Raw genomic sequence first — 24,624 nt, 5'->3', positions numbered from 1 at the left:
TGACCAAATACCTATAAATCTATTTTCCAACCACACTGAAGGTTTGGCTATCGGTGCATTCTCAACATACTTACAGACTTTTGATAAATAATCTTCAGTAATGTTGATAAAATGACCTAGTTTGTAAAGACAAATAATATAAATGACACTAATTTGCAGTAATACATGTTGAAACCAGGAAGATTCAAGCCACATGACGACCCAAAATCTAAGACGGTACAGTTTCTTATCACGATATTTGACGTTATATTGATATATTGCCCAGCCCTATGTCAGATGTTGCTCTTTGGTGGCCAAAGACGGGTGGAGTTGCTCAAACTGAGCATGCCAAATTGAGCAGAGGAGGTCGAGACACTCGAGTGACTTCTCCCCCGATGTGAGCGTGGCGGGGACAGATGGACAGGAGACGCTGTAGAGGAGCAGGGGCAGACCCTGCCAGCTCAGTGTCAGTCCATCCGCTCCATCCCTGGCTCCATCTCAACTCCGCCAGACGTCCTGTAAGCCAGCCAATGGAGAGAACCCACCGCATCATGACCCCCGCATTAGGATCTGACATGGCTGTCTTCATTTAACCTTTACTTATACCGGGAAGTCTCGCTGAGAAAACACCCGGTTTACAATCACAGCCAAAACACAGTTACCTTTGAGCTAAAGCTTTCTAGCTCTTGGCACGGTATCTTTAGAGGAAATGAAGAAGCATTTTCCTTAAGGGGTTTGAATGATTTAGAAAAAAAACTATTATTAGAGGAGTGTGAAAGGGATGCTGGGGAGATAGGAAAGCCTTTAGGAGCTGGATTGGAGAAGCTTCTGGTTGCACACAGACAGGATTTAAGGTGATGTAGGCGTCTTAATTTATGGTACGTCCTCCTATGCAGGCAGGTTTATTACTCCTGGACTACCATGAAGTAACAGCGTGTATGAAGCCACTTTATCTACGGTGCTTGTGTTGCTCTTACTTAATTGTCTTTATTTTCAGATAAAATCCTATTTTGTTGTTCAAAATGAGCTTATTTTGTCATTTGTATGAGAAATACCTCGCATAAAACTAAAACAAGCATCACATAATAGTTTTCTGTAAAAAGACCATCAAAGATTCTCTGCCATGCATTTTACTCATCCATCCTTCAGTCCATCCTGTGTTTGAGGGGCATTGTTTGTCCCCTGGAAATATCTACATAAAATATGCTAATGAAATTAAAGAGGGAAGTGTAAGGGCTGACGCTGCCTGGCTCTGAATCTCTAATGACTCCCTGCCATCCCTAGAAAAAAGCCTGATTAATTTAGGAATGTCGGTTGCTCTGGAGAGTGATTAATTCCTCCTGGATTCAACCATAAAACGAACAAGGCAGAGGGGAGAAAGGAAAACAGGGTGCTCAAAATATGGACGCATAATTAATACGTTTGAATCATGTAATTAGCCACCCAAACAGGGGAAAGGCGCAGCTACAGTGTGCCACTGCTTTGTTCAAGTAATAGGCCACAGTTAGATCTGTCTTTCAGAGAGGCAAATATAATGAGCCCCCCTGTTGATAGTGGGAATATTGGACTATCTCTCGGGTTAGTAAATACGGGGAGACAGTTTTAACAAATGATTAGTTGTTTCTTTGATGTCTAATGTGTCTGACTAAACAGAGATATAATCGAAAACAAGTACATATATTTCTTTGTTTTAAGATGTGTCTTATGATGATGCCATGAAAGCAGTTTTTCTACTCGCGAAAAGTATCAAGGATCTATTGAGTTGAAAACACTTCTTTCTTTTCTCTTTCAGAATGATGTGAAGAACACTTAAGGACGACGAGACAGCACTTCAGCTCATCTTTTCAAATCCTTGGAGACACACGATCCCAGGTGCTTTGTCTGAGCTCGGTATTTTTTGAAGCCCTATGGGGATGGGAACGTGCTTTGATAAAAGATGGACTTACTGTGGCCCTGCTAAAGGTCACCGTCCTCTAAAGGTCATGTCATGGCCCCTGGCCCTGTGGCTATTGACTCTAATCTCTGTGAATCAAAAGACGACTGTTGGACAGACTCTGAACGCCTTCCAATCGGAAAGGAGGGATTGGGCGCTGAACCACCTGACTGTGCATCAGTCTACAGGAGCTCTGTACATTGGAGCTGTCAACCGAATCTACAAGTTGTCAGCTAACCTCACCCTCCTGGTGTCCCATGATACGGGGCCGGAGTATGACAACAAGGCATGTTACCCTCCACTGATTGTCCAGCCCTGTTCTGAGCCGCTTGCATCTACTGACAATGTTAACAAACTGTTGCTCATCGACTACTCCCAGAACCGGCTGCTGGCCTGCGGGAGTCTGTACCAGGGCGTCTGCAAGCTGATGCGGCTGGATGACTTGTTCATCCTTGTAGAGCCCACACACAAGAAGGAACACTACCTGTCCAGTGACAACCAGACAGGGACGATGTACGGGGTTGTTGTGTCCTCGCAGGGTCAGGATGCCACTCTGTACATCGGCACGGCTGTCGGCGGTAAACAGGACTACTTCCCGACTATCTCCAGCCGCAAGCTGCCTCGTGACCCAGAATCCTCTGCCATGCTGGACTACGAGCTTCATACTGACTTTGTGTCCTCTCTGATTAAAATCCCCTCAGACACGCTGGCTCTTGTCCCACACTTTGACATCAACTACATCTACGGTTTCGCCAGCGGCAACTTCGTCTACTTCATGACAGTGCAGCCGGAGACACCTGAGAATGGGATGCCCGCCGGCGGATCCCCCGGCGACCTGTTTTACACCTCTCGCATAATCCGCCTCTGCAAAGGTGACAAAAAGTTCCACTCATACGTGTCGCTTCCTGTGGGGTGCGTACACAAAGGCGAGGAGTACCGTTTGCTGCAGGCGGCGTACCTTTCCAAGGCCGGCAGGGTTCTGGCAAAGTCGCTCAACATCAGCGCACAGGAGGACGTGCTCTTTGCCGTTTTCTCCAAGGGACAGAAGCAGTGCCACGACCCTCCAGACCACTCCGCTCTCTGTGTCTTCACCATCCAAGACATCAATGCACGCATTAAGGAGCGTCTGCAGTCCTGTTATCAAGGAGAGGGAAATCTGGAGCTGCACTGGCTGCTGGGGAAAGACGTGCAGTGCACCAAGGCGGTAGGTGGACTATAGCGGGAGAAATGGTCTGATTTGCCACTTATAACACACATTTAGTTTCAATATAAAAAGTGGTGAGCAGCATTGATATAGATTTACTAAAAATGGGTTATCCACAACAATGATTGAAGCTTTAATAGCTTATAGGCAGGGAACAAGAGCTTTGCTGAAGACACCATTGAGGTTGTTTAGGATCCCACAAGAGCAGAAGAGCTGGAGGAGATTAATTCCACAATGCTAATCAGAGGAGTTCTGTATTGAGCTTTGATTTTATTCAGGGGTTTGAACACTGACTCCCGCCTCCCGCTTCCCCCCCCCCCCCCTCTCCTTCCTTCTACTCTTGTCGCTGTCAGCTGTTTTGAACCCTTTGAGACCTGTTCTTGATCTTGAGAAAAAAGAGCTTTCTTGTAAATGTCCAAGTCTGTTCCCTCAGTGAAAGCTATAATTCTGCATAATGAGTGGCTTTGATCGAAACAAGTTGAAAGCGACCCATAAAAACAATGATGTTCAACGCATCCATAGCTCTTGAATTTCACAACATGTACTTTGATTTCACCATGCCATCAAACAAATAAGATGTGATGTAATTCATAAAGGCAACAGAGGGAGGAAGGAGACCCATAATAATGCTATAAATTGCTCTGACCGTGCAGTTAACCAAAGAGCGTTATATTTCAATTAGACTGCATGACAGGCAAGGTTCCAGCTTTGTTAAGATGTCATTAGATACTGTGTTTTTTTGGTAACATGATTCATTGGTTAGGGTTAGGGCTAGCCACAATGCCGCTTTTTGAGGATGTGTTGTTATCAGATATTTTCCTTCCTGTGTCAAGTAAAAAACCAAAACGACTTTAATAAAAATATTAAAGACCAAGGTGGTTTATTAAGCTGCTGTACCTAAACGTACTTTATATAGTAGACTCCCAGACTCCCAATACTCTGACAGGCTGTACTAAGTCAAAGGGGTGCATTATGCTAAATCAGGGGTGTCAAACTCAATTTCTATCTGGGCCACATCAGCATTATGATTGCACTCAAAGGGCCGGTTGTAACTTTAAGACTATATCAAAAAAATACATTTATAATATATATAAAATAATGTATTACATTACATGATTGCCTCTGCATTGGATTATTATCGGATAGGGTAATAACTTCATAATTAACTACGTCTGAAAGCAGAAGTCTAGGGCAAATAATTGCAAGTCTCTTCAGTGAGAATGTCACAAAATGATTTAAAAAGAAAAGCTACATTCTTGAAAAACAAAAAATACATTAAAAAAAAGAAATTATTCTGAGAAAAAGTCCAATTCTAAGAAAAACGGCATATTTTGAAGAAAGAAAGTGAAATTATGAGAAAAAAGGTCTAATTTGAGATGCATTGTGGGACATGTAGTTTATGGGCAACGTGCTTCTGTAAATCCCCACGTAACCGTATAATAAACATATTATATTCTTTGCAAGCTCTTGTGGGGCCACAGAAAATGAGGTTGCGGGCCGGATTTGGCCCCCGGGCCTTGAGTTTGACACTCCTGTGCTAAATGGTCATTTCAGCACTCAATTCAAATGCCAACCTGCTAAATTATAGCAGCTTTAACCATGCTTAGTTGTTAAGATGCTAACACAATTAGAAACGTTTGCTTGTGTCTACAAATCAATCTGATGAATGTATGCATTCAATTTCATGGCAATCAGTCCAATAGCTGATAAGACTTACACTCTAAAATGACACATTTCAACTTGCGGTGTCGCTAAATGAAACATAAGGGCATCATTTTTGTCAGTAGGATTCATCCTCTGGAGACTTTGAATGTCGGTTGATAGATGAATCCCTTATACAGTATTTCTGAGGATTATTTCCAAGAAGTTCAAATTTACATAAAAAATGTGTCAGCAGACTTCCAGATGGTTAACGTCAAATGCAGTGAATAGGAACGAATGAAACTCTTGAAACATATATTCTAATGACTTGTGTTCACATAAGAAAATACAATATTTAGTTTCAAAAACGAAAGGCAAATAAAGTCTTATTTGGGGTAACATAGGAAATGTGTTTTTGCTGAGTTGACTACACCGATCACATTCAGTAAACTAAGGTACATTGATGGAAGGAAAACAACAAAAGATGAATACTGTATGCCTAGGAATTCAAGGAGGTGAAATAAGAAATTAGCTGCCCTAAAAGGTAGATGCATACAGTGAGTGGCAGGCAATTAGCAAAGGTTTGAAGTGAATGTTAGTTGATGTAACAGGACTGCAAAGCATGCAGCTCTCTTTGATGCTTAATCAAAACCTGACATCTCTTGTGCTGAGTGTTTGTGTGATGTCAGATCGAGTGATCTTAAAATCACAGAAAGAGGCGCAAAATACACAGCGTTCCTCGCGTTTGCCATCAGCAATTAGTCTGCCCCGCGAATTTGCCCACTCTGAGGCTTGTTGATTAATGCGGCAGAATGAACCTTCCTGAAGTAACCCAGAAAATGGTGCGCCTAATGCATGTGGGGCTTGCCAAAGGTCAGTTTGAGTTTTTCTCTTGTATTCGTATGTGTCTGCAGTGATCTCAGTCATTTTTCCAGCTCCCACTTACGCTCTTCCCCCTTTCTCGTACCTCCACCTCCCCTCCTTACATCTGTCATCTTCACTTCTCCTCCCTCTCACTCTCCCCTCTTCTCTATCCCTCCCTTTTTAACCTCTTCTCCTGTTTTCTTCCCTTCGCCTCCTCGAAAACAACATCTCTGACTTTCCACTCTCAATCCCTTCTTCATCTTCTCCCCAACACCTATCACTAACCCCCTCCCTCTCTCCACGCAGCCCGTTCCCATCGATGATCACTTCTGTGGCCTGGATATAAACCAGCCCCTGGGAGGTTCGCAGCTGGTGTCGGGTCGCACGGTATTCACTGAGAGCAGGGACAGGCTGACCTCTGTCACCTCTTACGTCTACAACGGACACAGTGTGATCATCCTGGGGACCAAGAGCGGACGGCTGAAGAAGGTGAGAACAGAAATGCAGTCACTGACAAGCAGGACAGGCTAAAACTGCCTTTTTCACACACTGAACTCAATACTGAGGGAATGCGTGGTTGTTGACAGCAAAGAGATGCAACCAGATCCACTTGATGACAAATGACTGCACTTATCTACTCAAAATACAACAATGATTTATTGAGGCTGCTATTGATGACCCATTGGCATCTCTGTCAGGGAGATTTATCTTTCCTGTTTCAGATTTTCAATACAAATGCAAAATGGAGCCTGGTCCTAGACCTCCGAATCACTGCCCACAACTCAAGCGATTTCAAATAAGTCTGATGCAGTGCCCATTTACAGCTACTGTACTTCCTTCCAAATCTAATTAGAGGTTAGTAAATGGGATTAACAAAGGGAAAATCATGTTTCTAAAGCTTACGAGTTAAAAACTAGCAACAGAAAAATTGCTAAAATGCTTGGATGAGATTGATGCAGGCTATACAAGTTGCAACAATCTCAAGCATCAAGTCCAAGCACAGAAATAACTTTAATTATCTAATTCATAATTTATAAATGTTGACATTTCAAGTTAATTGCTCATCATAAGTGCTACATGTCTCTGTCAACTGAAAATGAATTCACCAGGACATTTTGACGGAGTGTGTTTTGTAGGAAGGTACCTGACCTGATGACACATGAAAAAATGAAAACTGATGATTTTAAAAGACTTATAATAAAACCTAAATATTAAAGTTGTACTCCAGCGATTTAGTACAGCACTCCCTTAAAGTTTGGGGAATTGCGAGCGAAAGACAATAGAATAGTCAAAATGTCCTTATTTGTAGGGTCAAAGTCTGAAACTGTTTAAACCTACATTTCCCACAATGCAACATATAGCATCTTTTTGTTCGTCCTTCCCTTTGGCGTAAATCAAACTCACGGCCCACATTTTGTAACTAAGGCTCTTTGGTAAGAATTTGACGAGTCCATGCCAAGCCCTAAATAACCCTGATGACTTTATTGATATCAACACTCTGTCTGACATAACTAAGCTCCTCAAGAGAAAATTGTTGAAATGTCCCTTTAATGTCTTACATCATTTAAAAAAAGTTTCTGCCACGCAACTCCATATTTCACCATTTATTAGTTGGCAACTAGAAATCCACCGACAGCTGTTTATGCCTCTCTTTCTGCCGGGCACATTTAGGTAATAATGATCTTTAATCCATTAACACTAATTCATGTAATTATGTGATCAATTAATACCCTAATTAGCATGACTAGTTATGTTTAATGCATCATGGTGATTATGTGGGACATTATGCTGAACAAAGGTGCAGTAATCATGCAGCGCTGCATCTTCAGCCTTTTGGGCTGAGGACAAATCGATGTGAATTTCCACCCATGACAACTTGAGCCACGACTGAAGCACAGGCCTGTTCCTCCGGCGCCTTTGTATTAGTTGCATTAGTAACAGGAAATAATGTGCCTCTAGTGCCTCTTGTTTAACACTGTCCTGGTGGATTTTGGTTTGAATAGTGTTAAGCATTTAAAGGGGCAATTATCTCTGTGTACTTGACATGGATTTTTGCATATTGAATAACACAGTGCTGTCTGTATCTTTAAGGCTGAGTCTAATTCTTTCTTGTGTATTGTGAGTAGGGATGGGAACGATGAATCGAATATTTTTTCGGAAGGGTATCTAAGTTGATTACATATCAAATGGAATAATTCAATGTATACGACAGTGCCATAGCTAAGTGTGTTAGGTCTAAAGGTGTGTTTTGCTCCGCTCACCGGTCCCTCACAGCGGGCAGAGCTGCAGGTGCTGATCTCTCTCTCTCTTGTATCCGGTTATACTTCACTCGCGTTTATGTCCAAATCCATCAGATCTAGCTAGTTCTAGCTAATGATATGGCTGCTGCCCCTCCCTACTCGTCGCAGATCACGCAGACTTAAACCTCATCTTATGCCCACATTCCAGCTGAGAGGGTCTTCTTACAGCTGGCCTGATTGTGAACCGCCTCTCCCCTGAGTAGACATGCTCATATTCTTAAACAAGAATGAGTATTGAATAGCTGCATTCTGTGCATAGGCCCTGTTATAGGTTGTTGATCTCTATTGTAATAGGGTTACGTTACCCTAACCCGTTATGTTGTTCGTGATCGCTCTTTCATTTAAAAACTAAGTTATATTTTAAGCATGAAAGCTGTAGGCTATAGCTGTCAACTGTTCAAACTGTGATCACCAGGTCAATACATTTGACAAATTCCACTTGGTTTCTATACTTATTTGAACATGTATTTATTTATTTTTCAAAATTAATTAATTGATTATAAAACACACACCAGTGAGTCACACTGTTGAACTGGGTGACACGTTTCTTCATTATGATGAATTTAGGCACAGTGGTTTACTGAGTCACCCCACATATATTGTTCTGCTGCCATACATACTCTATCACACCAAATCTGCAGCTGAAAATAGACTGCAACACATGCCCATTCTAAAATATGACAGTGCCCAGCTGTTTTGGGAACTACTTAGCTTAGGCCTTAACATGATATACACTAGTGACCTGTTTTAGAGTCGGCACAAACTACACGGGTTGACACAGGCCAGGTAATTCTTAAACTGTTAATATATTGACTAAAGCCATTGGTTCAGTTGGCATAACATTAGCTTATAATAAGAAAAATTGAATATTGCCAATCATATTCCTTCAAGCCTGCTTTAGTATTCCTTCAATGTGAGGTTTCTGCTGCTCTGCTGTGCTTGCATCACCCGCTCTCGTGTGGATTGAGGATTAATACAGTACTGACAAGTACTGACTGACAAGTGTATGATTGAAAGGAACTAGTTCAAACGTGTCATATGGCCGTGTCTGAAGGCAGAAGTGTTTATAGCTGTACTGATCGACCGCAGCTGTCTTAGAGAGGGGCGATAAAAGATAAACTCTCTGGAAGTTTTTCCTTGTACGATGTGAGGGTCTAAGGACAGAGGGTGTCGTTTTTCTCATACTGATATTCTGAACAATCTGTGCTGTTGTATTTGCTGTAAAGTGTCTCTACTGTAGGCTATTTTTATTATATGTACAGCACTTTGGCTCGACCAAAAATCGTTTATAAATGTGCTATATAAATAAAACTTGATTTGATTTGATTTGATAAACATTTAAATGGGAATATTGATGCGCACTTTAAGACTCAGAGTCACCTTAAAGCATTCATAATGTTGAAAGAAAATAAGTGTAGAAAAATAAAAGGAGGGATTAAAAGAGACTCAAGTCCTGACCATTTAAGGGCTGTTTTCATTAATAAGAAATTAGAAATATAATAATATAAGATAATAGTTGGAAAAAATACAGCCAAAAATGCTAGTTCTCTCCGAACGGTCTAATACCAATAGATATATAGTCTTAGTATGCATTTAGGTAGGTTTGGTATGCACAAGCAATCACGGTACAGATGTACTGGAAACAGACATCTATAGAAACGTATCATCACTCAAATGTTCCTCCGTCTTTTCTTTTCATCGCTTTAAGACCCTTTGCACCAGGCCCACGGACATAAGATGACCTCTTTCTGAGCGGTTCATAAAGTAGATTTTTCTCATTGACATCATATATCATTTGAAATACATACTGTACTGATATATTATAATCAAGTTCCTATAAGGCTTGTTTTCTGATATAACTGAATTGACTTGGTAGTACCGGGGGGCTCTGCTTTCTGCACAGTCGCACAGGCATGCAGCTGACTGAGGAAATGTGTGAGAGGACTGTTGTGACATTAGCCCGGGGGCCTCAGTCTTATGAGGAGCAATCTGTCTGACACACACAACACACACGCTCACACACACGGTCCAGACTGGGAGCACAGATAGCATCACTGCAGCTCTTTCACTGGATGAGCCACAGGGGAAAAAGACAAAATAGCCTGACAGAAAGAGAGAGAAGGACTGTCTGAGGAGAGAACAACAGAAACAGAGGTCAAAAGACTGAAATAATAAGTGAGGAAAGGAGGAAAGAATTCAGGAAGAGAGAGAAGGGAAATCACAAAGAAAAAGTATGTTGCATGTTCTCAGGAGGTGTGTGTTAGGAACATAAGGAATCCATCATTACTGCTTTAAGTGCAGAGTGTCTAAAGGGCCAGAGTTTGTCATTACTCTGACAGAATGAGCAGCCATGATTCAGACTCCCAGGAGCCCCGGAGGAGCACAGGGTCACCTCTCCAAGACTATTCCATCACCCCTAAATGGACATGCCGAGTGGAAATGGGGCATGACAACAAATGCCATCAGCAGATCACTCCAGCAGCAGGGCCATTGCAAAGGTCAAACCTGCCACAGGAAGGGTGTAACCGGGGTCAAAGGTCACAGGGATAACCACCATCCGGGCTGCATGCAGCATATGGATGAATCCGTCAACATCTCTCGTTTAGCCTGCTCCTCGTCCAGATTTATAACAGGATATTTCTATCATCACCTGCCACAGTTTGTTGCCTTAGGCAGTTGATTTTAGCTGAGTAATATGACCCGGTGGGTAACTGATGTGTTAATACAAAGGGGCTTTTGCACTTTACATGACGTGCACTAATGAGGTGAATCCAGGTAAAAGCCATTATTACTCACTGATCCCTGTTTAAATCTATTCCAGTCCCAAAGCAGGACAAGTTGATTAATGTCACTTTTAGTTGCAAAGTTTCATTTTGATAGCAAAATACTAGGGGAAACAAATTGCTAAATTAGCATTACAGTCAGTAGAGTCACATCAAGGTTTATACCAATTGTTGCGACAATAATGAGTTTGGTGGTGTGGCTCTTGGTGATGATGCGGAAAAAATCAAGCAAGCTCTACAAAGACTGTGCCAGAGATCAAACCAGAGGTACACAACATTTAAATCAACATGAACATGTAACATGTATAGATAAACATGAATACATCTCACTGGCATACTGTACGTAAATACTCATGTGTCTGGTGGAAAGAGAAAGTGAACTTGGTACATACAAATCTTTCAAATAAAAATCACCGGGTTATCTGAGTTTACTAAATCTTAAGAGAAAATCTCTGAGAATAATGTTACTATTGAAATGTAGACAGTTAAAGATGGTGGTAGCTCACAAATGTGTTCAGTGATGCATGATTGAATGATGAAAGGATCATTTATCTCTTGAAAAAATATTATGAATCACAGTTAGTGGCTACTGACTTAACTGAACAAATCAATTCAAATTGGGAGAGAGATTTATAATTTTGTTTTAGTAACAGTGCTATGTTTTGAAGGGGCCCTATTTAGCTAATTATTGTGTTCATTTTTGTGTTTCCATGCTTTGATGTTCAAAAATTGTATTTATTGTTCTCATACTGAGTCCAATCGTTGAGCTTCAGGCAGAATGTGTGGGAGAGAAAATCCCTTTGGAGGGAACTTTGGGTTTGTAGCCATGCAGACCACATGCACAAAAACCTATATCACACACTACAGGAAAGGGGAAACCTCCAAAAAGCATAACAGGGCCTCTTTAAGTTAGAATTGGCACAAGGGGTTAACTATAGGCCAACTATAACTGTAACACAGATAATCATGACCATGACCTGTCACACTTCTATATTTCTCTCAACAGTTACTGTGTTTACTGTCTTTCATTCACTTTGTGCATTATAGCAACATTAGCCTTATGTAATCACTGTGCTATCACATGTTTAAAAAAAAAAACCAAGCCGACTGACCAATCACAGTTCTTGGAGTCGCTGTGTCGTATTTTCAGAGTGTAGTTAAATTGTTTAGGAAGCTAAGCTGCGGTGACTACTTGTGCAGGCTATGTTGCTACACTGTAACCACTTAACATTGCTACTATACATTTCTCTTTACTGTATGCAGAGAAAATATGTCTGGTTATTTTTAATTGGACAGTTTCTCCTGCCTTTACTGCTGTGGGGCTCTAAACAAACACATTGCCCCAGGGGCTAAACACCATTTCACATTTTTCACAAAGACAGCATATTTGTGTCTCTATGCTGCCATATCCTAGCTAGTGAGTAAGCATAAAACACTCCGCAGACACATAACGGGCATTTCATGGAATAGATTTTCTGAGGAAATGATTTTGCAAAGGCCAGTAATACTCAGAAGGACCACAATTGCATACAGAGAGCAATCAGATGTATACTGAATCTGTTATGACGTGTATTGTGCAACTCTATTTTGAGATAGTTTCTGGAAGGTTGATGTTCAAACCTTGGGTCTCCATAAGCTTGGAAGTGAGATCTAATGGAGAAGCTGTAGTTTAACTGAAGCATCATGCACTTGAACCCTTAACCTGCATCAACAATGTTCAAACAAGCCTCAGATGCCTTTACTGGTCCATCATTGTAAGAGAAAATTAGTTCTGTGCTAGTAAATATGATTTGAAAGATGAACACGCTTAAATATTAAGGTAGTGCAGTGTTAAACAAAAATAAAACCAACCAGCACATTACCTCAGTGTTTCATAGCTTTCCTTAGAAATGGAGAAAGAAAGCCTTAGTCAAACATTCTAATGGGCAAATAGTGGATTCATTATGGCTTATTGAGAGTAGACGGGTGGGGAAATTCTCCAGTCCGCGGCTAAATGACTGTGACTTTTCAAAGTCACAGTTTGCTATGAAGACCCAGGAAGAGGAGATTTGGCGATTGCAATCATTCAGAATGGACTTTCAGCGGAGGGGAGGGGCAAAGGTTGAATATGTGTGTTTGAGGGTAAATTGAAAGGATTTCCATAACTGCATGAAGGGAGCTGAACCTGCGGGTGAAAGCCTTCAGAGCGGATCGCCATTAGATGTCTTAGTGCAGCCGAAATAGTAAATGGTATTAAGAAAGGCAATTTTGCGATAACAAAGAGAGGTGTCCTTCTGTCTGCTTTTCCTGATTGCAGTTTTATTTAGCAGCTCCATCTCTCTCTCTACAACTCCCTTTGTCCTCCCTTCCCTCTCTTTCTGTTCTTTTTCTCCTGCTCACACACATGGAAACACACAAGAGGACTGTGACTGTATTGCGGTCAGCAAAATGAAGACCATACGGGTGCCATGAATTGTTCCACTGTCCCCCTCCCACTGCTTGTGTTGGTGGGCCATGGGAACCTGACAAACAATGGGAATGATTGGAGGGACAAGAGGGGGCGTACGGAGGAGGACAGGAAACAGAGAATAGGAAACCATGTCCTCAAGGAGAGAGAAGAGACGTGAACATGCTGAGACTGAGAGGAGACTGTGGTTGAGTTGTAGAAATTGTGGTATGGAGAGTTGGAAGCTCGCCATGCAGCTGAAGGTTAGGGGACATTTGGGCTGTAGCAACTGGAAGGCTTTTAACAATAACCCTCTAAAACACATGCATGGACATGCGCTCACACTCTCACACGCCATGAGTGTGAGCATCTCTTCCAACCCAGTTGGTAATCGTGTTTAGGTATGGGCACTTTTCAAAAAACAGCGTATCTAGTGTAGTGGCTGGGATCAATACGCCTCTCTTTGTGACGGTAGTTAATGTGATGGCTGAATGATTAGTCCTCTCCTGTAATACATCTCCACCTCAGTGACCCCCCCCTCCCCTGAACGCTCATCTCTCCCATCAGCTCTATCCCTGACCGTTGTCTCATTAGCATTCACAGAGCCGTGATGGTTATATGGGCTAATCAATGCCCGCTCTCCTCGGCTGTCATCCTCGATCGGACCATATGCACAGCCACTCAACCTTAAAGGTGGCCAGTTGTCTGGCCCTTATGTCGCTGCATGCCCCGTGTCACAATATTGAGTCAAGCTGCTGCCAAAATCTATCTTGCTTACAGTCTGTGTATTTCTACTTTCAATCTAGTCCTAAGTGTATTTTCATTCCGTGCCCCTTTTCCTGTCGTACTTAAGATGTGGTTTCCTTCCAAATTGTGACATATTTACTTTTTGTGGTTTTACATGAAAAACAATGCTTTTCTGAAAAGGAGTTGTTTGCATGCATGACTCAGTGATTTCCAGCTAAATGTAATGTAACGCCTGAATAAGACAAGTTAATTATAGCAGAAATGAACCAACTTCTCTGTGTTTGTCAGACAGAGCAGTCTGCAGGGACAGATGAAACCTTGTCTGAGTGGCAGATTGGAAATGATTGGTTCAACAGAGTGCTCCGTGCCTCCTGGGTCATCATCCATATGTTTAGGTTAGCTGGGTGAATGTGAAGGGCACCGACCGGCTGGCCACAATTTTACTTTTTTTGATTGGGCAGCCATTACCACATAAACATTGTAATCATCCGTTTTACAAGGTTTCCCATTCTGCAGCGGAAAAGCAGAGGTTTGAGGACATTTCCATGTATACTTCCTCTCAGCGTGAATAAACTCATCTCCTGAAATGAATCCCCAAATCAACCCCATATGTAAATACTCACAAGAGAGACATTTTGGTGAGTGGATTGCTCATGCAAGGTCTGGCAGCTTTACAACGGAGCCAACCCTGACTCTAGCCAAGTGACATCTAAGAAGTCTGGCTTTTTTTTGTTTTCTTTGGCTCTCACAGGATGAGAGAGCAGCCGAGCATTTAAGATGCAAACTAAGCCCCAGAAAAGGAGGCTGTTTTCGTTAAGAGCACATGGGCTCAGGTTGCGTATCTGTTTGTGGAAGCAATACTAAGCTGGGTTGTTTATATCCATCACCTGTTGTGCAAGGGAATTTCAGCAGCAGGAAGGATATTGCTGTTATTGGCTTGAATATTATTCATGGGTTAAATATATATCCCATTCGACTGTGAGACGCTGGGAAGAGAGAATGAAAAGACGAGCTCACTGAGGTCACATGAACATGTGGTATTAATGGCAAATCTCCTCTTACATGACACGGACCACACAAGGGTTATCAGCTTGCATTTAAAAAGAGGTTTACTGAGGCTCTTTTGGAATATATGTAGACCTTGATATTGACCTCAAAGCAATGTCTTCACTACTTAAATAAGACCACATTAAAGCATCTGACGTTGATCAGATCGTTTTTATGATATACAATAGCTAAGCATTTGATTGAAATCGGCATGAGTGAGACTTTAAAGAAGACCCCGTTTTTGTCCTGCTGCTACAGGATGCATTCATGCATTCATGTTGATATCATGAAAACGTATGTCAAGTGAGAATGGGGCCTCAGTTTGCATGATGTGGATTGTTGCACATTGGCTGTGTGTTCCTGGTATCCATGATAATGTATTGATCCAACAAGTGATCATGCACAGAATTTAAAACTACACATTTAATGGGAGCACCCAACAAAAGGGAGAGTGTGCGTAGTGTTTCTGTGTACGTGTCTCTTTGTTTGCTCGCATCTGCTTAGGTGAGTATGTGCCTGTGTGTGCCACTTGTGTGTGTCTTTCCCTACAAGCAGGCTCATTATAAAACCAATTAAACCCGCCTTACTCTCATTATAGAGCTGTGGGGCTTAAGGAGAGATTGAGGACCTGTTGTACTCCCAGAGGGCTGCTGCCTGGTCAGCCCTGTTTTAAATTATAACAACACTTTTAAATCCGCTGAAATCAAACACCACGGAACGGTCACGATGGGTCAGTATCAGTCCGAGCTCATTCCTGAACCCCTGGCCCTCAGTCAACTTCATTACCCCCCAACTAAAAACACAAAGAGCTCAAAGCTTCTCCAGACTGGATTGTTTTTGTTTTTTAAAACATGGTTTCATCACAAAAACGCTTGCATGCTCTGGTTTCTATCTCTGCTATTTATGAAATACAGAGTGTGGGAAACAATAATGTAAACTGGCTCCATTACTGCATGGGATAGTGGTGCTGTAAGAGGAGGAATATGATGAGGAGGAGGAGGAGGAGGAGGAGGAGGAGGAGGAGAAGAAGAAGGCAAAAGAGGAGACAGGGCAAGAGAAAGACACCAGACAATGAGCATAGAGAAAGAAGCTTAGCTCGGAGACAAATCTGTATATGAAATAACTATTTAAAGAATGGGATTTTGCATGGTGTCGAGGTAATAACCAGCGAGAGACACAGTTGCCTCAAATGATCTAGAATCAACAGGCAAAAATCATGTCGCTATTGTGTTCATTATTTTGTATTTGGGAGACGTTGCTCTCTTCTCTGTACCCCACAGTATGTACCCTCCCACCCACATAACACACACACACACACACACACACACACACACACACACACACACACACACACCACACCACACACACCACACACACACACCACACACACACACACACACACACCACACACCACACACACACCACCACACACACCACACACACACACACACACACGTTTGCACATATTGTTCCCTCCCTTCTTCATCTTTGGCGGACGGATGGAGAGGCACAGCTGTCTGGAAGGTGTAGGCGTTGATTGATAGATTAAGTTTTGGTGCCCATGGGATCCAATCATGTAATCAGTTTGTATTGATTGACTGTCCCCATTGAGAGACTGCTGAGACTCTGCCACCATGTGCGGAGCCAGAGCTGGCACGCATTCAAAAATATTTTGTAGTCAAATTTGATTGTGGTGGCAAGGTCGCCTGGGTCCACGCGTCGGGATGCGTGCAGGGAAGACGGGCGTAATCGCACTGCAGACGTATCGCAACACTTCCACCATTCTCAGCTCCAAATCCTCATCATCTTGCATTTATTTCAATTATTATGATTGAGAAATTAATTCAGCTTCACTGTAATTGCATCACATGGTTAATGATCCAATCTCCCTGGAATTTAAATAACGCTTCAACCTGGGTTTGCATAGCTAATAAGGATTTTCCAGCTACCCTGAGTTTCTCAGACTTTTCTCTTATTTCACATTTCTGACTTATATTTCAAGTGTCAAGTTATCATCTCTGTATGATGCAATTCACATCATTCCGGCACCAATTGTGAAAGATTGGAGCCATGATTGCAAATAAATATATTTTTTGTGAAATAACATTTTTTAAGGTCATTGCCTAGTCTTTTTGGTGAAAAAGACACAGAGCAATGGTTACGCAATATAAATCAGACAAAAAAGGGGTTTCTTTTCAGTTGTATTACCAACATGTAGTTTATATCAGCAGTAATAGAGGGTTTTTCAGCTCACTCACCACTTTACATCTTAACAAACACATCCTTACAAGGCTGCATCTCGACAGCTCCGACATCAGTAAGCCACTTGTTAGTAAGACAGCTCGGCTTATTTGTTTCCTTCACTGCAACAGCACATCTTGTTTGTAGACAGAGGTGGGAGTATAGAGAATTGAAAGCCCTTCACCAGTGGGCATCTGTTTTTCCATGCTTGCATTTAATAAGCCCCAAAAGATAAGATTGCTGCCTGAAAGTCATTCTAAAGTCAAATTAAGGCTGAGCTCACTGAACACATTTCCAAACTCTACTGGGTAACGTTACCTCAGGGTAAGGATCTGATTCGCAACTGAATGAGGAGCAGCATATGTTTTCTGTGTCCTCTTCTCCATCTACAATGAACGTACCTTTTCTAGGTGACATAAATGAGTAATGAAGAGATTTCTCTACTGCTCACTTTTTGCTTCCATTAAGAATCAGTGAGTTACTTCAGAAATGAACAAGCTGTCATTTCACATAAGCAGCCTCTGGGTTTATAATCTAGTGTCTTAATTGATTTATATACAGTAGAGTATTCACAACTGATTTGTCATGATTGGATTTCAGTTAATTTTGACTGAACACAAGTGTACAAGAGGAGGACATTTTGTACACTGGTACAATGGTTACATTTAAATGAATATTTCAAAAATGTATTCGTCACAATATACTAAAATGCAACTAGCCCCTTAAGTGAAAATAGTTATGGTTTCTTATACATTTCTGACACATTTTAAGCATGAAAACAAACAATACTCATTTAATTAGATCAGGCATCAAACCATGACCAGGTTCAGGTTATTTAATTAGTATCCGTAAGTATATTTGGTTTGCAGTTAAAAGACAAGGGATCAATTATGACAAGGCACATCTATAAAAAGAGTAACCCGTGGTCCATCAAATTTAAACACCACTAGCATTTACATGAAACAATCAAGTAAATAAATAAATAAATAGGCACTTAATTTGTGCGATGGATGCTGGAACAAAGCTGTTTTTATACCGTTTTGTTCGACACCTATGGACCTATACTAACCTCAGGCTTGAAGAAAGAAGCTGGCATTCATTGTGCAGAGGGCGGGAGTCATCCGTTAACATAGAGCTGGATAACCGCGGTAAACGTCCGAGGTACAGGGTCTCCAGGTTTAGCTGTGACTCACCTATTAGTCTGCTAGACCGCTTTACGATCTGACTGAGAGATTCTGCCCTTTAAAGATAGGTTACCAAACACTAGAGAAAAAGACAGAATGGCCTTAACAAAAGCACAATAAAACATGACCATCATGATTTCGTCAATGTTGAAATGGGACAGTTTTCTCAAACAACACAAACGCTGGCATACGGCTTCACAATTTGCTTCAAAGTTCAATTTTGAGTCAATAATTGTCCCGAGTTATTTGTAAGATTCCACTGTCTGATTCTTGATGGATACGACTTCATGTATGGGGATGTCTTCGGAAATCAATGATCATGTCTGTGGGTTGACATATGAACATGCTGTTTATCTAATTTCTTAAAAAGCTGACTTTTAAATAATATTTTCTCATCACACCATTGTTTTAAAAGGACAGTGGGAGCTTGCATGCTGATGTAAAGGAAGCGTACTAGGCATACAAATTGATATACAGTGGACACTACATATAAGTACAGAAGTGTGATGCAGTCAGACACTCACTGTGTCTTCATCTCTGTATTTCTCTGTGTCTCTGCAGATCAGAGTGGACGGTCCTCTGGAGGGAGGAGTGCTTTACGAGACAGTCAGCGTGATGAAGGATAGCAGCCCCATCCTCCGGGACATGGCCTTCTCCCTTGACAGGAACTCTCTCTATGTCATGTCTGACAATCAGGTAAGGATACGCCCTCATTTTTGCCTCTTGCTGTCAGGAGAAACGCTAAACGGCAGGGAGATGAAGCGAGACGGTCTTCAGCTAGAAGCCTGCGAGTTCATTGCCCTCGTGACAGCAAGCGCTCGCCAAGCTGACACGTCCTTGAGCGAAATACTGTATTTGCAGCTTTAGCAGTTTTTTTTACTCGGTATGAAAAAGATGCAGCATGGGAATACTTTGCCATCGTGTCAATGAAACAATACATTTAATCCCCATTTTCTGAGGATTGGATTCAATCCAGTTTATCAGGACTTTGCAAAAAGTATGTTTTTTTTCTGCATAGTTACTAGCATTTCAGTTATCCTTATTATCGCGTACAGACAAGAAATTACCAGTAAAACTGTTTTAAATCAAAAACATTAAATTATAAATGAATGCTATTTACTTGGAATCCTACCAGATGATTATGATTTATCCCCAAAATCCAATGTGGCAACTCCCAAACATTCACAAGCTGTATGTCTAGGGATTGTTAAATATGCAGTCAGTGTGTGAGGGGATGGACCACTGTTCTAATTACTTATCCATGCGAATCGCCTTACAGTGCATGCTTCTTTTGTACACCACACACACGCCATAGAAAACCATTAGCGGCTTTTTTCTGCGTGGCTGTATCCCCCCTCGCCTGCTCCTCAGTTGGCCCGGCATCACAGAGGCGAGCAGTTGTTGTTGTTGTTGTTGTTGTTGTTGTTGTTGTTGTATGACGATATTCTCTGCACTCATTGGAGATAAGAGTGAACAGTGGTAATCACTTTCAACTCCCATCAAGTGCTTATTTTGGCGCAGCTGCACTGTGAAATGGGATTAGGTGTCAGTGCGGCCAAAAAAAAAAGCCCCTATCACTGCTCTCAGTTGTCTTCTGACTGCTGGAATGTATTGAGCCAGAGTCAGATGGGATAAGGGCATCGGGACAATTGCAGATCTGTCATTTGTTTCCGAGTAGCTCCAAAAAGCCTTTTCTGGGAATTTGAAAAACAGGCCGAAAACGTATAAAAGCTTTGAGTTTGATAAAACAAGGGATGTCATCTGAAGAGCGAAAGAATAGAGACAGTATTGCGTCGGGTACTGTCTTCTAGAACAAATCAAGGCGGCTCTTCCTTCTGTGTGATAGATTGGAGGAGACAGAACATCACTTATTGATGAGCTCTGGTCGTTCAAGTAGAGACACATGCTTCCTTCAAGGAGATAGCAGACTACTCTCTTCACTATGCCTCCAGTGACATATAATAACCAAACACAGCTTGGCCAGGCTTTTTCTCTCAATATTAGAACAGATTTGGCTTTATAGCCCTCAGGAGTTTGGAGCAGGGTAAAGCTTTCCTCCTTTTTGTCTCCCTCTCCATCTTTGCTCAGCTTTCCCTGCAGACTTTCCCGCAGCTAGGGGTAAGGGATCCCCCGGGGAGAGGGCTTCAATCACAGACTTCCCACATTTCTAGTAGATCCCAGAGATGAGAGATTTTCTGATTCCTGAGAGCCAAACAATACAGGAATGATGTAGAATGAGAAGCGAGGCACAGACAGATTTGGCTGAGATCAGCCGACCCTTGTGGAATAACAATGAGCCTCTCTGTCTGAGTGAAACACGCAGGGTTAGCATGATGATGAAGAGTGAGGAGAGGAATCAGTGTGTCTGTGTGTTTCTGTGTGGATATACAGTATGTGCCTGTGTCCATACCAAAATATCATTTGGGAGCCATTATTCATATGGAAAAAAAAATTAATCTTTTTTCTTCCTCACTGTGTGCCTTTAGGTTTGATCATTTCTAAGAATAGAAATGCTCAGTATCCAAACACACAATTGATGGCTTTAAACCTTAAAGGGGAGAAAATGCTGCAGGGTATTTTAGGGCAATCTGAAAAAGTGATATCCTCATCCCCTTCTGTGTTTCTCTACCTCTGTCGGTATGTCCTCCCTCTCTCACCTGTATGCGAGTGTGCTATTCAATCTCTTTTAATCTGACGTACCTCCGCAGCTCTATCAGATGAGCTCATGCACCCGTTTACCAACACCATCCGTCATGTTCCCAATGTGCTCACTTGTATAGATTTAAAACTGGATGTTGTAGAACACTATTAATTAGGTTCAGTCAGGTATACATTGAATTACAGACAATGGACCCAACAACCATTCATCATCCCTTTTAACTATTTATTTCAACTAAGCTTGCTTGCTTACTGGATATGATGAATGATGATATTCAGGTGTTTTTTGACCCGAGTTTGTGGGAAGTGTGTCCTGTGCAGTCGGCTGGTTAGATCACACTCACCTCCCGCCAGAAACGCCTCGATTGGACTCCTTTGATTGATTACATCACTATGACTGGCGCTTCTATTGGCTAGGGCTCCAACACATTTTACCTGATAGGCTAAGGGGGGGGGGGGACATCTGTAAGTGGTTGAGCCATCACAACAAAGCCATCCAGCTAACCAATCAGAGCAGACCGGGCTCTGGTTTCAGACAGGGTGAAAAGAGGTGCTGCAGCACAGGCAGTATGAGAAAAATAAAGAGCTTTTTGAACATTAAAGCATGTCGACATGTCACAGTAGAGGAACAAAGTACACATATGAACCTGAAAATGAGCATAATAGGGCCTCTTTAATATATTCTTCAAAACCAGCTACTAAATTTGCATTTCCCCTTTGGCAACTCCTGAAGTGCCTCTTGGGTACACATGCCCATAGTTGCGAATCACAGCTTAACAGACTTAACTCACATGCTATGTAAAGTTACTTTCAATAAAATGGATCATAAATAATATATCGTTTTGATAATACAGTAAGTAATGCTTAATGTGTAATTATATAGTAAAGACAAATTATGAAAAATGTTTTTATGTGACCTTAGTTTTTAGGATTTTGTGCGCTGTTAGTCAAAGCAACAAAAACTAACAAGACACTAAAAGTATGAGGAATTACATTTAATCGGTGATATACAGTATGATACAGTTGGTATTATTATTATATTATTATTTAAAGCAGTATTGTATGTACCCTACTCACCAATTCATCAAGTTAGACATTCTGTTCAGATTTATTTCTCTGTCCCCTCTGCAAAAAAACGGATTGGCAGAAGAGCGTTCATGTTCAAAGCCCCAACAGACTGGAATACTTTACCTGCTGCTATTAGATCTCTTGCATCATTGGGTTTATTTAAACATGCATTGTTATCTCACTTTCAACTGGTCGGTACTTGTTATTAATGAAACTGATATTGATGAAACTGATTTGCTTGATTGTCTCAAATTGTAATGATTGTATGCATTGCTTGAATTTCACTTAACAGACTGTATGTGGTTTGTCTTGTGTGTCATGTTTTGCATTTTGTCTTTTTGTTTATGTATGTCTGTAAGTTGTTGCTATTGTCGGGACCCCCTTGAAAACAAGATGGTGCATCTCAAGGGGTTTATCCCAATAAATAAAATGTCTATATAAAGATGTAATATGTTGTTTGCATCACAAAACACTTTAATTCATGAGTTAATGTGATCAAGAAGTGATTATTCTATTAATTTCAGGAAATGAAAATAGAATAAAGACACAAATAAATCTAAAAGCACAACATCCTGTATATGACCAGATAACCAAATGAGGTGAATGGATATAGAAGGACAGTAAGTCAAGTAGTCTAAAAGCCTGCATGCTTATCTGAAGGCATTCATAAAGTTCCAGTTAATCCGGATGAAAGCATTAAAAAGATAGCAACTGATAAGATGATAAGGTCCAGCATTAGTGTGAGGGCATCCCACATGTTGTGAAAAGATACGTAATTCCCAGAGCTGGAAAGACGGACGCAATCATACAATACTGAAAAAAAGCGATTTAACCTCGCCTGAGCAGAGGCTTTTTATGGTTTTGTGTTTGCTTTAAATGATGATCAATTATCTCAGAAGACAAAATAAACAGAAGCTTGATGAGAAATACTACTGATGATAAATGATTTATGAGGACTCTGCAGTACAGTGTGCATTCATTGAGGATGAAGGCTTAATTCACTTACGCAAGTGTGTATAAACATGGTAGTGTAACCATTACAGTCAGAAGAGAAACTCATTGTGACAGTAGTGTATGAACTAAAAACAATCCTTCAATTTTGCTACAACCTTAAATCACCATGAAATACCTCTATCAATTCCCGACTGCGCAGAACATTTGAAAGAGATACATTCAATGTTGACTGTAATAATAATTTGCTTTCTTAAAGAAGATAAACAAGAATCTACTGCAACACTTGATATTTGAAGTTAATCAGTGATTCATTTAATCTCATTTGAAAAAACCTTTTAGCTGTAATGTCCTCTGTCGTTTGGACAAAATACGGTTTTGCTGGTGAAATGTAACCTGCGATGGTCCAGGGCTTGAAGAACATAGTGTTCTATAAAGGCTATGTGATTTTAAATACTACCCTTGTTAAGGAGGAATTAATTCCAATCAAGTTTTGTGGCTACAGGATGTTAGTGTTTTATTAAAGTCTACAAAGTATAGTGATTAAGACGCATATAAGAGCATAGTTGATTTGAACCGGAAACATTTGTTTCATGCTTCACTCCTCTGTCCACCCTCAATTCTACACTTTTACTGTCACTATCCAATAACAGGAAAATACCAAAATATAATCTTTAACCTATGTGAGTACTATACAATGTAAGTGATTCACATACTGAGCTGCAATGCTTTCCAGACGTTGTGGATATAAAACTAAGGTCATGTCTTTGGGTCTTATTTGGATTCAACACCGTGCATTCCCACTCTGGTCGGATCCACTAAACAAATCAGCCCTGATGTGCAGCTAGAGCCTCACAGTTGATTCTCCGCCGGGCAGCAGAAAGCAGAAGATCCATAGCTCTCCTCTTTCAAAGGTCACGCTGCCTAACGGCCACAGACCGACTTTGTACATTTAGGTCCACAACAATTCATGGATTACTCCCACTGCGTCAGACATGGACTTAGAACCTCAGCCCCTCCTGCGCTGCAAAATCATTTTGCTAATGGGATGCACTGAATGGGTTCTGAACTGCAGGAAAAAGAGAGAAAGTTATTTCATAGGGAGCAGCAGATAATCCATTTTGCCAACACAGACCTGAGAGAGCACCCACTTACGCTATCAGGAGCAGCGGAGACACTCTAATCCATAATCCACTCTTAATTTGTGATTGCCTACATCAAGAAATTGCTTGCATCATACGTCCAGACCTTGAATAATAACAAAGTATAAAATAACCGGGCTCAGGCTGCGGCTCCAGACCTGGTTTTGTATGCAGAGGTGGTGCCTCGCGCAGCAGCTAATGGAGAGTTAATACTTTGCCAGACATTCAGGCAGCAGTCGTAAAGTGTATGGCTGTCTATCTGTCACTTTGACTATGTCTTTATGTTTGTGTGCGCTCTTGTGTGTGAAAAATAGCAGCATAAACCTATACTGGGCCGTCAGAGTAATTGCTGTTCCAGAAATCGTCATGGTTTAGCAGTGCAAGAACGTTCTTTATCAAACGTTTAAAAGAAAAGTTAAGTAATAGGAACATTGCTGCAAAAATGCTTTTCAAAAAG

General features: G+C 41.3%; 1 protein-coding gene across 2 annotated transcripts in view; it reads left to right on the top strand.

Moving 5' to 3' along the window:
- The window catches only part of plxna2 (plexin A2), a 93,015-nt gene that overhangs the window by 9,681 nt on the left and 58,710 nt on the right, over window positions 1–24,624 (top strand). For both annotated transcript variants that reach the window (XM_034200993.1, XM_034200994.1), the window contains exons 2-4: window positions 1,772–3,116; window positions 5,928–6,110; window positions 18,910–19,044. In XM_034200993.1, the coding sequence (XP_034056884.1) occupies window positions 1,887–3,116; window positions 5,928–6,110; window positions 18,910–19,044 (1,548 nt within the window). In that variant the 5' untranslated portion in view covers window positions 1,772–1,886. The remainder of the gene's footprint in view (window positions 1–1,771; window positions 3,117–5,927; window positions 6,111–18,909; window positions 19,045–24,624) is intronic.

This window comes from Gymnodraco acuticeps, unplaced genomic scaffold, assembly GCF_902827175.1.
Source record: "Gymnodraco acuticeps unplaced genomic scaffold, fGymAcu1.1, whole genome shotgun sequence".
Taxonomy (NCBI): domain Eukaryota; kingdom Metazoa; phylum Chordata; class Actinopteri; order Perciformes; family Bathydraconidae; genus Gymnodraco; species Gymnodraco acuticeps.
Note: the sequence above shows the minus strand (reverse complement) of the source record. Positions and strands in the feature narration are given on the sequence as shown.